Here is a 15222-nt window from a genome sequence, read left to right on the forward strand (position 1 = left end):
GATATTAATAAAGCTTTCACTTTCAATCTTAGTTTGATTTGTGATTTGTGAATTTGTGAATGTGAGTTTGTGAATCTGTGAACTTGTGAATTTCTCAAAGCATTCTCAACTAAGATTCTTAGTTTTATTTAGTTAATAGTTATTATTTGTGAATTTGTGAACTTGGTTTGATTTATTATTAATTTATTTAGTTAATAGTTATTAACTTATTATTTGTGATTCTGTGATTTCTGAACTTGGTTTGATTTATTCTAAATTTATTTAGTTAATAGTTATTATTTGTAGATTAAATTGAATCTATTGAATTTGCAATGGACGAAGTTACTAGCACAGAAACTTCACCTTCGTCTAATCAAGAAGTGCCAAATGATGAATCTTCTCTTTGGCAGTATGTGACTAAAGTAGAAAAACCAGCTGGTGCATCTGTTAAATCAGGGGGAACACATACTTTAAGTGCAATTATTGTGGTGTAGTTTATATGGGATCTTATTCTAGGGTTAAGGCTCATTTATTAAAAATTCCTAATAAAGGAATTAAACCGTGCCATAAGGTGACACCGAGTCATAGGCTAGAAATGCAACAAATGCATGATCAAGTTGAGAATGATAAGTTAGAGAGAGAACGAAGAAGTCAAATTCCCTTACCCCCACCTCCCCTAGGCCGTGGGCCTATACCTATTTCCCAATTTCGGAGACATGAAAGGAGTGATAGTACAAATCCGATTGATGGTAAGAGGAGGAAGGTGGCTGTGAATAATACTTTAGAGAAAGCATACAGAAATAATGCTAGACATGAGTTGGATAGTACAGTTGCTAGGATGTTTTACACCGCTGGGCTTCCGTTTAATTTTGCAAGGAACCCATATTATCGTAATTCCTATGCATATGCTGCTACTCATAGCATTCCGGGTTATGTTCCTCCTGGATACAATGCTTTGAGAACAACACTTTTGCAAAAAGAAAGAGCTCATGTTGAAGGACTTTTGAAACCAATTAAGGACTTTTGGCTTGAAAATGGTGTAAGTATAGTTTCTGATGGATGGTTTGATCCACAAAGGAGGCCTCTTATTAATATTATGGCTGTATCAGATGGGGGTCCAGTGTTTATAAAGGCAATTGATGGGTCAGGTGAGTTCAAAGACAAACATTATATTGCTGGGGTGTTGAAGGATGCTATAAAAGAAATTGGACATGAAAAAGTTGTCCAAGTCATCACTGATAATGCTAGTGTGATGAAGGCTGTTGGATCTCTTATTGAAAGTGAGTATCCTAAAATATTTTGGACACCCTGTGTTGTCCACACTCTCAATTTAGCTTTGAAGAATATTTGTACAGCAAAACACACTGAAAAGAATGAAGTTACATATGAGGAATGTAGTTGGATTACATGTATTGGTGGTGATGATGCATCCTTCATACATGTTTTTATCATGAACCATTCAATGAGGTTGGCAATGTTTAATGAATTTTGTCCATTAAAACTGCTCCAAGTTACTGATACTAGATTTGTTTCGGTTGTTGTAATGCTAAAAAGGTTGAAGTTGATAAAAAGATGCCTTCAAGCCATGGCTATTAGTGACCAATGGGCTTCTTATAGGGAGGATGATGTTGGAAAAGCTCAAAAAGTGAAAGATCTGATTCTAAGTGATCTTTGGTGGGATAATATTGATTATATCCTTGAATTCACAGCACCTATTTATGATATGCTACGAATAGCCGACACAGATAAATCTTGTCTTCATCTTATGTATGAGATGTGGGATTTAATGATAGAGAAGGTGAAAGGAGTAATATATCGGCATGAAGGCTTGGAAGATGATCAGCATTGCTCATTTTGGAGTATGGTGTATGATATACTCATTGATCGATGGACTAAAAACTGTACACCACTACATTGCTTGGCTCATTCCTTAAATCCTAAGTAAGTACATTTATTTTCTATTTTCTTTAGTTCCCCCTTCTAGTAAAACACACCTTTCATTTATATTTGTTTTTTAATCTTTAACTTTAGGTATTACTCCATGGAATGGCTTTCGGAGAATCCAAAACGCATTGCTCCACATCGAGATTATGAAATTTCTATGGAAATGAGCAAGTGTTTAGATCGATACTTTGAAGATGAGAATGAATTAAGTGTGGTGAAGTTTGAGTTTGCAGCATTTTCAGGAGGGAGGTTTCCTTCACCAGCTGCCTTGACAGATAGGTGGGTCTTACAACCTTTGGTTTGGTGGCAATACCATGGCACCGCATTTCCAACTCTTCAAACCCTTGCCCTTAAACTTCTTGGACAACCTTGTTCATCCTCATGTGCTGAGAGGAATTGGAGGACATACAAATTCATTCATTCCTTAAAAAGAAACAAAATGGCTCCTGCACGTGCTGATGATTTGGTATATGTGCATTCTAATCTTCGACTCTTGTCAAGGCGCAATGAGGAGTACATACATACAGCAACAAAGATGTGGGATATTGGAGGAGACTCTTGGAATGAGAGCGACATACATGGAGGAGCTGAAATTCTTGAGAGTGCTACCCTTACTCTTGATGAGCCAGAGTTGGAGGCCATAGTTATTGTGAATGCTAGCACTAGTACTACTACTAGTGAAAGTGAAGTTCGAAGTGAAGTTCGAAGTGAATTTATTGATCTTGATGATGAAGATGTTGGTGTTTGATTGTCTTGTTGATTGTCTTTTATTTAGTTTTAGTTTCAAACTTATGAGTTGTATTCTAATTTCTGAACATCATGGAATGTTTTAGTTTCAATCTTGTGGGTTGTATTTAATTTATGAACATCATGTTTTAGTTATTATCTACTATTGCTCTTAAATTTGGTATATGTTTATATAATGTGAAAAAGTATGCTTAGTAATATATTAAAAATGTAAATAAAAATATTTTTAATAATTTTTTAATCGCCGAGTCCCGCCGTACCCGCATCCACCTTTTTCAAAAATTGCCGAGTCCCGCACCCGCACCCGCACCCGTGCTTCATAGGTATCCTCTACCCAAATGTTACATACATTCAAAAATTTGGCTTGCCTAGCCAAGATATGAGCTGCATTGTTGCCACTCCTACGGGTACGAATGACATCCCATGCATTGAACTTCCTTAAGTCCACCAAGATTCCTTCGACCACTTTCCTTTTAGAGCTCGGCATCACACTCTGTTTTCCCAGGAAGTTTGTCACCATCTAAGCAACACTTTCAATAATGATATCTTTTAGTCTTAGGTCCCAAGCGAACAAAAAACCTTCCTCAACTGCCTTTGCCTCAGCTTCCAACCCACCCAATGGTAGCGCAAACTTCTTACTCAGTGCCCCCATTATTTTGCCCCTTTCGTTTCTGATAACCACCCCAATTCCACAGCATTTGATATCGTCAAACGTAGCTCCATTAGTGTTAACCTTGTACCCCGGATTTGGTGGCCTCCACGCTATCACATCAGGTGCAGCAATGCTTATAGTGGGCTAGTTTGCTGCTTGGTATTCCCTAAGGTACTCTGTGGCTTCCTTCACAATCACCTTGTGACTCTTACATTGTCCCTCATGTCTCACTTGATTTCTGTTATTCCACAGTCCCCACACGGTAGTCGCAAATAGCTCCCAGTTGACCCCTGCACACCTTTCTTTGATTTCCCACACAATGTCAATGAAGTCCCTTCCGGGGGTCTTGAAAGTAAGGGAGTTTTGGCCTGGTGCCACACCACACATCCACAGCCATTTTACAGCTCCATAAGGCGTGCCCCGACGATTCATGTAGCCCACACATATCACACCTTTCATCCTTGCCAACCCTGTGCACTTTCAGGTGTAGTTTCGTGGGCAATATATTTTTACATGCTCACCAGAGGAGGTGTTTGATTTTGTTTGGACAGTTCAGCGCCATACCATCGTCCATATTCCCCTCATCCCCGTGCTATCTGAGCTGACCCCTTCCTCCCCTCTCCCTCCTTCTGTTTTCAACACTTTTTGGGCCACATTGTATTAACTGGGAATCTTCCCCAATGAAAAGATTTTTGACATAATGTCATATGTAGCAGGTAGCGAACTTTAGATGGAGACATGCTTTAACAAGATACTAAACATTGTCATCCTAATCATAGTAATAGTTCTAACTGGTGAGTTGTGAGTTACTACCAAGACTAAAGATTCAAAGCTTCTTGTGAATCAGACATATAGTTCTAGCCATAAGATATAAATTATAAGTTCTCTAAGGTTAGGTCATTAAAGTGGCAGTATTATATATAAAATAAAAATAAATAAAAATAAAAGTAATGGTAGAAACTTGACTGGAATTCCAGAGTCTTGAAGACTTTGGACTAACCACATGAATGTATAGATACTGCATTGAAAGCAAATTCTGTTACCATCATGAAAATTTGTCAATTTTTTTTTTGTCTCTCCTTTCATACCTGTGACAACATTGCAGTGGACAGTTAGGAGCACTCTACCATGTTACAAATTTAACAAAATGTGATAAATGTGATTTACAGACAATACTTTTTACTATTTACTGAAATTCATTTAGTTAAGCTTGGTGGGGTCTCCTAAAACTTCTTTAACAAGAACTAGCAAGGTCTTAGCTGTTATTGTACAACAATACATGTATTTAATAGCTGATGTGGAACATGCCACATTAGCATTTTGTAAAATATTTGCAAAATAGTTTGTAGCCCTAGAATTAGTTATATTAAAGTAATGGAACACAAAGAACTTTGATCAATCAATGCTAGCTATTAATTGATAATTATGATAGATTTTTGCTTGCTAGTGCTTGAGAGTTGAGGCATTCAAAGGGTTTCATTTACAGAAATTGAAGAAGGGGGATATGGATGTTGAGTTATATACAAAAGGGCATAACTTTTGAATACATAGCACAGGGAGATGAGAGAAGGTCTTAAAGAAACTAGCAGTGGTATATATACAAAAGGACCTAACTTTTGGATACACAACACAAACTTTAAACCTTTTTAACTTACACTCATTTTCTAATGTGGTACATAATCAAAACATAAATATCAAGAAAGAGAGAAATAGGGCCTTACTGTCAGTTGAAGAGGTCTTGAGTTGTTCCAAAACATTGATGGTAACAACCTTGCAACTTACTTGGCATATAATGCTAAGCTAAGCATAAATTATGCACCAGAAGCAAAAAATTCAGATGAATAAAGATAAATATTACCACAAATGAAAAGCAAATTGTAAGGTGAAAAAGGATCTTGGGCGCATTAATTATTTCAATAGCAACAACACCAACCAGTTGCATTAAAATTTAAAAAAAGAAAATTAAATCAAATATTTATTTTATAAATAATAATTACAAAGCTCCACAGCTGGTTTCCTTATGAATGAGCCTTTACAATTAGAGAAAGAGAGAGAGAAGAAAGTGAGAAAGGCACCCAAAAATATAACTGATGAAGGCATACCTTGGCAAAGAATTGTGTCTTGTGTCTTTGGGGACCATGAAAGTAGGGTGATATTCTCCTAAATCACCATTATGTGTTGTTTCCATTATTTGAAAAATGAAGAAGAAGAGAGAATAAGGATGATGAAGATGGGGAGTTGTAAGGGAAGCTTCACCTTTAGCCCAAAGCTGCCACATGAAAGAGGTTGGAGGAGAGCTCTGCTTTTTATTGGGCTACACTGTTTGAGTTGGATATATAGTCACTTTCTTCATCACCATCAGACTTGGATTCCGACACTTATGGAATCTCCTCCAAGGTTGAAAACCCCATGATTGGGAAATAAGGAAGACCCACAATAGATGCATTCTACATTGATCCCCATCCGTTTTATGAAATTGAAGCGATTTCCACAATCCACAAAAATGGTACAACATGCCTTTGAAACCTTCTTGAGAAACTCTAGCAAACATCCACAAATCATTTTAAATTTATTTTCTTTCACCATGTCTATGGGCATTTTTCTTTAGCCTTCTGAGCATGATAAGTTGTTCTAATTTGACCATTCCCACAATCAATATTGGTTTTATGATTTTAAACATAAGATCTCCCATAGAGGTTCCAAATATTGATCCACATCTCTAACCTATAGATATAGCTTGCCAACCAAACCCATTTTCAGGCTCTAAATTGTCTTCTTGTTGCAAGGTTGATGGTGGTGGTTGCTTTGCCTTGTGGTTGTTTCATGTCCTTAATAATGGAAATCCACCTAATCCCAAGTTTTTGGTGTATGAATCATTGTCAAATGTATTGAATTTCTTTCCTAAAGGTATATGTGATGTAAGTTGATTATGTGATAGCTCTAAAACTTCAAGCCATTGTAGATTTGTTGATTCCCCGAGAATCCCCCCGCTGAGTTTGTTGAAAGAGAGGTCTAACCATTCAAGATTGGTCAAATTACCAAATGATGATGGAATATAACCAATAAGGTTATTATGAGAAAAAATTGAGCCCCTTGAGTGATTTAAGTTTTCCAATTATTTTTGGCATCGTTCCTTTGAAGCTATTGTTTGAAAAATAAATAGTTGTGAAAATAGTTTGGATTCTCTTTTACTCCATATACAACCATTTCATTATCACATTCAAAGAATCCTGATAACACCAGTCTCCCATATATTTTAACACAACTCCGCCTTCATTCACCATGGCTTTAAAATATTTAAAAGGCGAAGGACCATTAAACTCATTTTTAGAGATATCTATGATTTGCAAATTTTGGAAAGGAAATTTGGTTTTACGATTGCCTATTTGACCTTGAAATTTGTTTGATCTTATAACAAGAACCTGCAATCTTAGAAGACTTTCGAACCAATAAGGGAAGATGTCATTTATTTTATTGTTTCCTAGATCTAGAACTTCCAAGTCCCTACAATTTGCCAAAGATTGTGGCAATGGCCCTTCCAATTGATTGCCATTAAGGTTAATATTTCTTAAATGATTTCCTATGGAAAATGTTGCAAGGATGGTACCATAAAGGCTATTCATTCTCAAATCCAACACTGAAAGGAAATTAGAGTGTACCAAACACTTTGGAATCATTCCACTTAAGTTGTAGTGAGACAAATCTAGAACTTCAAGGGACCTTGCATTACAAATTAAACATAGGCTTTCTCCAATTAATTTGTTATTGGAGACAAAGAAATATTGAAGGTTAAGAACAATCAATTACTTGTGAATCTCCCCACTAAGCTTGTTGAAAGAGAGGTCTAATCATTCAAGATTGGTCAAATTTCCAAATGATGAAGGAATATAACCTATAAGGTTATTGTGTGAAAATTTAAGTCCTTTGAGTGAATTAAGCATTCCAATTATCTTTGGCATCCCTACTGTAAAACTATTGTTTAAAAAATCAAGAATTGTAAAGATAGTTTTGATTGTCACCAACTCAACATGCAACCCAATAATCATTATATTCAAAAAATCTTGATAGTACTCTACTCCCGTATATTTCAAAGCAACTTTTCCTTCATCCACATTTGTCATGGCTTTCAAATATTTTAAATATTTTATTAGCAAAGGACCATTAAAGTCATTGTTAGAGATGCCTACAATTCTCAAATTTGGGAAAGGAGATTTGGTCTTAGGATTGCCTATACGACCTTGCAATTTTTTTGATCTTATGGCAGGAACCTACAACTTTAAAAGGCCATCCAACCAATAAGGGAAGGTTTCATTTATCTTATTAATTCTGAGATCTAGAACTTCCAAATTCCTATAATTTGCCAAAGATTGTGGCAATAGCCCTTCCAATTGATTGCCATTAAGGTTAATATTCTTAAAAGTATTTCCCTTGGCAAATGTTGCTGGGATGGTACCATGAAGAATATTCATTCACAAATTTAAAATTTTGAGGACATTAGAGTGTACTAAAAACTTTAGAATCATGCCACCTAAGTGCTTATGAGACAAATCTAGGACTTCAACAGAACTTGCATTACAAATTAAAAAGGGATTTCTCCAGTTAACATGTTATTGGAGACAAAGATATATTGTAGCCTAAGAAAACTTGGAACTTGACCATAAATTATGTTCTTGGAAAGGTCTAAGGATTTAACTTATATATACATGAAGAAATCTCAATCTAAAATCATATAACTTATATAGTTGAGCCATGGACTTAAAATAAGAATTTAATGTGATGACCTTTCTCGTTAGCCGAACACTACTAAAATTTCACAAAACTAATTTGGGGTCTCATTCAGGTGTTAGCTGAAGAGGTTTTTTTAGCATGGGCCCATGGCTTTTTAATATCACACTGATCTAGTGGCTAATATACACGGATTGAGAATTATTTCTGTTATAATTGGAAATGTAAAATATATTGGGGAAGTTTTTTTTTTGACATATGGAATACTTAATTACATGCATCTACATTAAAATTATTTTTTATTTGACCTCATGGGGTTTTACACAATTGGTTGCTAGTAAGGACCTTTCAATAACTTTGTTAAAGTTGGGTGTAGTGTTTTCAGTGGCTACTTTAATAGATGGATCTAAGGAATTTGGGGAAGTAGTTATATAATCATTAAATTTCTTTTATAGAATTCAAATTTATGTTAGATAAATTTGACATTTATTTATATAAATTGAGTTATTTCGTGTTCATTGCAGATTAAGCATGCTAACACAAATTGATCTATTCATAAATTGTATTAAAATGGGTTAACCCACTTTGACATAAAAATTCATTCTTAAAAAACAGTATTATATTCTCAGGTCATGTCAAACACGGTCACCACCCACCCCTAATTTTTACCTTATGAACTTTATAAATTAATGTGTCATTAATTACAAAAAAATAAATCAATATTTATTTATAAGTTGTTAGAGTGACACCAATTACATTAATTAATAGTTCAATTTATAAATGTTTTTTCAAAAGTAAAATTTGTATTTCCTTTGGTCCTTCATTAATAAACATTTGATTTTTTATCAAAATAAATAAATAAATAAAGAAGAAAAGAGAAGTCATTTGAATTGCCACATCATTGGTCAAACGAATTTTGTCATTATCTTGTTAGTTGTTACAGTCAAAATTGCAATACAAGTGGAAACTTACTAGGTAAATCCAAAGTAGAAGTCTAGCTCCATCAAAATTGCATGCAACAGAATCCCAACTGATATAGATAAAGATAGTTGTACGAGTCCTCCGGCTCTGGGTTTGTTTGTTTCGCTACTCTTAGCTATTCTGATTGTCTTTGTCTTCTATATAAATCTCAATCACTACGCTTAGCGAAACCATTTCCATCTACCTACACTACAACTCCAAATGGCACGTCCTTCTTTGTTCTTTGTTCGTTTTCTTCCATGTTTTGTTTTTTTTGTTTTTTTGTTTTCACTTGCTCACACTTTTCATCTTCTCACTCTTTCTTTCCATATTTTCATACTCACATAGTAACCTTTCATTTTCTTCAGCCATATTTTTCTCTCAAATTCTTACACTTTCTCTTTTCTTTCTTTTGCAGAGGGAATATATCAATAGTTTCCGTCTGGATGCTGTGCTTGACGCAATCGGAGTGCTTTATATTGTGGGTTATTATTGTTTTTGCTTTTTCTATATGCTCATTGTTTATTAGAAGTAAAAATATATTAGCTTATGATTATTGTTTGGATTATGATCTACATATGTCTGTGGAGTTTGGCTCAGGTTTATGATGGAAATGATGGTTGTGTCTTTACATACAACAAATGTTTTCCCACCTGAGTGCGTCGTTTCTAATGTAGATAATGGCTCCTCCAAGAAGAAGTGGAGAGGTGTGTGTTTTTTTTGGTCATTTTCCCACTTATTTTCTTGCAGTTTCTTTCTAATATGTGTGCACGTTAACATGTCGCAAATTGAATGGAAATTGTGCATGGTATGAAATTTGGATAAGCAATTCAGTCATTAGATAAAAAATATTACGTGGTGATTCTATTTTGTAGTACCTTAATAAAAAGAAAAACTTTTATGTTGCCCCCTTTTGACATTTTCTGGCTAGGTGATTCTACATTGGGTTACTTTAGTAGTCAGGGGACAAATGTGAGGAATATATATATATGGTTGCACATCCCTGAAAAGAGAAATTAGAATGATTCCATAAGTTAAGTTGCTTTATATTCTTCAAATTTTTTAGCTTTTGATTTTAATTTATCTTATCAATAATTTACATGCGCACCTCACCCTCCATTCCATTGTTATGGAAGGAGAAATTAAAAAGGCGCAATTTCAGAGCGGCTCTCAAGTTGGTGGTAATATGTGTTACGGTTTTACTGATTAATTGGATTCATCCTTTAGATTTAAGTATTGGATACCTTTGTTTAGGACAATTCCTTTTCAACTTTTGAGAATTCTTTTTTTGTTTCACTTTTTTTCGACAATATCTGGTAAAGGAGTATGGCAACAACTAGTCAATTAGGACTGTATCACCATGCCTTGGGAATTTGTTTTTGGTATTATTAGTAATTTTACATGCACCCCTAGGTCTTGAACTCATTACCTCATTCTATGCCATTTTCTTCAAGTGAAGGAGTATCCATATGCAATAAAAGCAAATGGCAGTGGCAAGCCATGTTCATTTATTCTGCAGAGAACTAGGAGCTCATGCCAGTTTTTTTCCAAAATAATTTGTTGAATTATATATAACTTGTTGCAGCCCTCTTTAGTCCTTCCTCACCATGCCTGATAAGCTTTTTTCAACTTTTTTGTAGGTGACTATCAACTATCATCCACATTTGCAACAAAACTCTATGCTAATCTTGACATTCCAGAAATCACAGAAATTAAAAACAAGTAACTACTATCATCCTTTTTTAAAAAATAAAAAATAAAAAATTTGTGGCTACTCTGCGATACTTCTTAAATGATAGGTATCATAAAATTGTGGAATACATGTGCTACTGAAAATTAAAATAGGGACCAAGTGGTATCTTTTGAAAAGACAATTAAATATGAAAAAATGGTTTAGTAATTGTTTTTTGAAGTGTACCTAATTCCTGGTTTTTTTTTTTTTGAGATAACCTAATTGCTGGTTAGATACTCCAATATGTGCTTAAGTTAAAATAAATAAAAAAATAAAAAAACGACTATCTCTTCAATTAGAATAAGCGGATATGAAGTGATGCATAAAATTTGTTTGGATTGGAAAACATTATTTATTTGACTGATTTCTATGATTTTTTTACATTTATATTAAACACTCCTTATCATGAAATCTAAAGCAATGGATGGCAGTCAGACTTTGTGTGTTAAAATCCACTCAAGCTATCATCGAACTTCTGGCTATTTGTAAGAGACATTGGAGTCATGCTGAGTTTGTGAATTAGTTTGTATATGCTCTTGATGAGAAGTCCTGCAAAATTTGTACTGCAAATTGTACTATGGCATTAAATTTCTTAGAAAAATTTAATGGGTTCAACGAAATACTTGATCATGGAAATGTATCCTTTGGCCTCTCCATATATTACATGTGTGACAGATGATACTTAGAAATGGTGTCCGTCCTTTCTTTGACTCTATGTTTTTGTCTTTTATAAAAACATTGAATATTCTGCAAACAAACATAAAATAATGTTAAATGTTGATGCATAGATTGAACACCTCATAGACATAAACGAAAGAAATTATGCCAAAGGAACCACCTAAAACACAGGATGGAGAACTTGCCTTACATCACAGAAAAACAATTGCTGGAATAAAGGACTTGGAATGGTACATTGAGACAAAGGTATCAACTGTACTCTTAGAATGTAAATTTATCATAATTGGTAATTGTTTATGTAATCTATAATAAGGAAAACGAGAGATTATATGCTTGTTTACCATAGTAAGAATTTGATTTTCATTGATTATATAGATTCAGATTTTCAATCAAATCTTGATTTCAGAAAGCACTTCAGGTTGTGTGTTTACCTTGGGAGATGGAACCATAAGTTGGAAGAGTGTTAAGCAATATTGTATTGCTAACTCTACCATGGAAGTTGAATATGTTGTTGTTTGTGAAGCAGCAAAGGAAGCTGTTGGGCTTAAGAAATTCCTTTCCGATCTTGGTGTTGTGAGAATGGAGTAAGCTCCTATTATATTGTTCTGCGACAATAATGGAGCGGTTGAACAACTTAAGGATCCAAGAAGTCACAAGAAAGGAAAGCATATTGAAAGAAAGTACCACATCATTCGAGACATTGTTGCTCAAGGAGATGTAGTAATAGCAAAGATTGATTGTGCAAATAATCTAGCAAATCCCTTTACCAAAACTTTGCTCCAAAGGACTTTTGAGTCACATTTGGAGGGAATGAGAGTTAGATTAATGCACAATAGTCTTTAGGGCTAATGGGAGATTGTTAGGATGTGTTATTTAAATCCTATTATATGATGCTATGTATGACATTATGTATGATATAATGTTGTGATTAATAAAGTTGTTTTATTATTATCTAAAATAATGATAACATGAATATTTGGACATTATCATATAGTCCATGAGATGCATAATATGTGATTTGTGTGATTTAGTCATAGAAGATATAAACCACAAGTTCTTTATAAACTCAAAATTATAGTTCGTAGTTAGTGATGAAATTGAGCATTTCATTTGCGAAGACTATAACATATCAATTAAGATATTTTGTCTTGATCATAGAAGTGGAGACCTTTAATTTATATATTTTAATTGTTAAGACATATTGAACTGAACCGCTGCAAGATTTTTTATTCTACTAATGACTATCAAATATATAATAAATCTCACAACTTCTATTTACATGAACTCTCAATCCTGAAAGAATAATGAACTTGATCATGAAGTGTAGGTTGTTTTGATATATCAATAGTGAGATTTAAAGTCACGATCAAAACCTCAGTATGATGTGCAGCACATTTAATGTTAAAAGAACATATGTTCTCAAGATGGAATTCATAATCTCCTAACAGCGATATAAAATATTCCCTTGAGATAATTTTGAAGAGTTTGATTATTCAGAGTGTTATACCTAACCACTTTAGTAATAAGTTACTAAAGTATATATTTATGAAATCCAATTTCATAAATATATGATGAATAACTTAAAAGATTAAACCGAGTACTCAAGAATTAAGATGTAGTAATCTTTAAAGTGGCAGTTAACATTCATGACTTTGTATTACTACGAATATTTCAATGAAATGGTTGAATGTATAATAAAGTCTTGGGATATAATTTATTAATAAGGCCTAGAGTGCAATTATATTTATATAGTGATATTAAATATAATTAATGGTAATTTTGGGTTTGTCAAGAGTTGATAAAAAGATCCAAAACCCATTGGAGCTAGTGTCTTATTTATCCCTTTTGGTCCAACTCTAAACCACATACTAAAACCCAATTGGAGTGGCCTAGAGGGCTAACCCAATTAGATAATCAGTTATATATAAGGAGAGAAACATATAAAATTTTGAAATGAATATATGAAAATAGTGTGTATGAGAGTGTAAGCCATTCCCTTATTCTCTCTTGAATACATACGTATAAACTGATTGAAAGACCATACTTCTTGGGCATAATTGGAATTGGAGTGAAGATTAAAAGTTTCCCCAAGTACTTCTTATATTTGATTTTGAATTTCACCGCACCAAGGTACGCTTTTTTGTTCTTAAATTCTGAAATTTACATAGTACATGTTATCAATTGCGAATGAAGTAGAAAGCAACAAAACTTTGTATTATAGTACTTATTGGTGACATGCAATGCGAAAATCGTTAATGTCAACAACAAATATGAATGGTATTACATTGCATGTCTTATATGCAAGACAAAGGTGAAACCTGTCAAAAGAGTCTTATGGTGTGATTGTTGTAAACATAAGCCAAAATTTGTAGCTCCACGGAAAAAAAGAAAAAGAAAAAGAAGAAGATATGTAAGTTCACAAAAACACACAATATATGAAATTCTACTAACAACTTTTCAATTCAAATAGCTATAGGATACAAATCCAAGTAGAAGATGAGATCGGTTCAACAACATTCATTTTGTTTGACAAAGGAGCTGAGAAAATTGTATTTAAGACTGCAAAAGAACTTGCAGAGGTGCAAGAAGAGGTAATTTCAAACAAAAAAGTCAACCTTGTAGCTTTATTATCTGAGAGTTGAAGTTTTAGTAGGAACTATAATTAAAAAAAGTAGATAGCAGGAAATTTTTGAACAAATTATTAAAAATGTGTTGACAAAATAAGCATAAATATCACATAAAAAACAATTACTAACGCAAATGACTAGAACTTTAACATATTAGATTAGTAATTACAATCAGAACATGACTGGCCATTATGAATAGGAATTTCAATTCTTGTATATTTATTAAAATTTAATAAATTGTCATTAAAATAGCAAGACATTAGAGAACTTCTAGCTTGAAAGTCTGTATAGTACTATGAATGCAATAAAATTATTAAAAAAAACTAATTGCACAGGTCTTGATGCATGCATGTATATATATTCTTTTTTTTGCTAATTATATGACTCATTATTTATACAGAAATTGAAATTAGATGAAAATATCCTACCACAGGAGATTCAGAAGATAGCTGGCAATGAATATTTCTTTTAATTACATCTTGACAAGTATAATTTAAAATATGAAAGAGAAAATTACATAGTTTCAAAGATTTCGGATGTAGAAATCTCACATAAACATTGACTTGCATAAAGTTGAAGTACACAAGGTAATAATAAGCTAATTCATGTTTATAATAAGTTTATTTCCATTTCTTGAGACACCATTTAATTAAATTAAAAATTATTGCAGGACACAAATGAAGAAATTGAAGGGCAAGTCCATCGCCAGTCACAGTATAGAGATAGGACAAACCTCTATTGAAACTTGAAGACCTCTATTAACTGCTGCCATAGCTACTAAAGATGAGAAATCAATTTATAAAAGTATGTCAATTCAAATGCTTCAAAAATGTCAAAAGCTACACAAATTGCATCGAAGAAGAAAAAGATTTGAAGTCTAACGTAGCTCAATGTATTTTATAAATAGCATACTCTTACAAGCAAGAAAAACAAAAGGTTATAATACATTACCCGAAGAAATTTGAATGTATTTTATTCAAGGATGGACCCAGGATTTCAAGCCAGGGGGGGCGGAGATAAACGAAAGAAAAAAATTTCAAATATGCATCCATATAATATTAATAAACTATCAATCAAGACAAATACCCAAAAATTATTGTTTCTTAATAAATTAAGATACAATCATCTACCAACAAAAACAAAAGATACGAAACACTATTGTTTCTTAATACAATCAT

At 33.3% G+C, this 15222-nt stretch overlaps 1 protein-coding gene and 1 pseudogene across 1 annotated transcript; one reads left to right on the forward strand and one right to left on the reverse strand.

Annotated features, from left to right (window-relative positions):
• Nucleotides 1-311: 311 nt before the first annotated feature.
• Nucleotides 312-3470, forward strand: LOC142616573 (uncharacterized). Its single transcript, XM_075789398.1, has 6 exons — nt 312-388; nt 496-1259; nt 1491-1920; nt 2011-2202; nt 2356-2611; nt 3366-3470. Exons 1-6 carry the CDS (start codon nt 312-314, stop codon nt 3468-3470), a joined length of 1824 nt encoding a protein of 607 aa, XP_075645513.1.
• A 2421-nt stretch (nt 3471-5891) lies between these two features.
• On the reverse strand, nt 5892-7122 carry LOC142616574 (receptor-like protein 7; annotated as a pseudogene).
• Between the last annotated feature and the right edge of the window lie 8100 nt (nt 7123-15222).

The sequence above is a fragment of the Castanea sativa genome, chromosome 11 (genome assembly GCF_040712315.1).
Source record: "Castanea sativa cultivar Marrone di Chiusa Pesio chromosome 11, ASM4071231v1".
Classification (NCBI taxonomy): domain Eukaryota; kingdom Viridiplantae; phylum Streptophyta; class Magnoliopsida; order Fagales; family Fagaceae; genus Castanea; species Castanea sativa.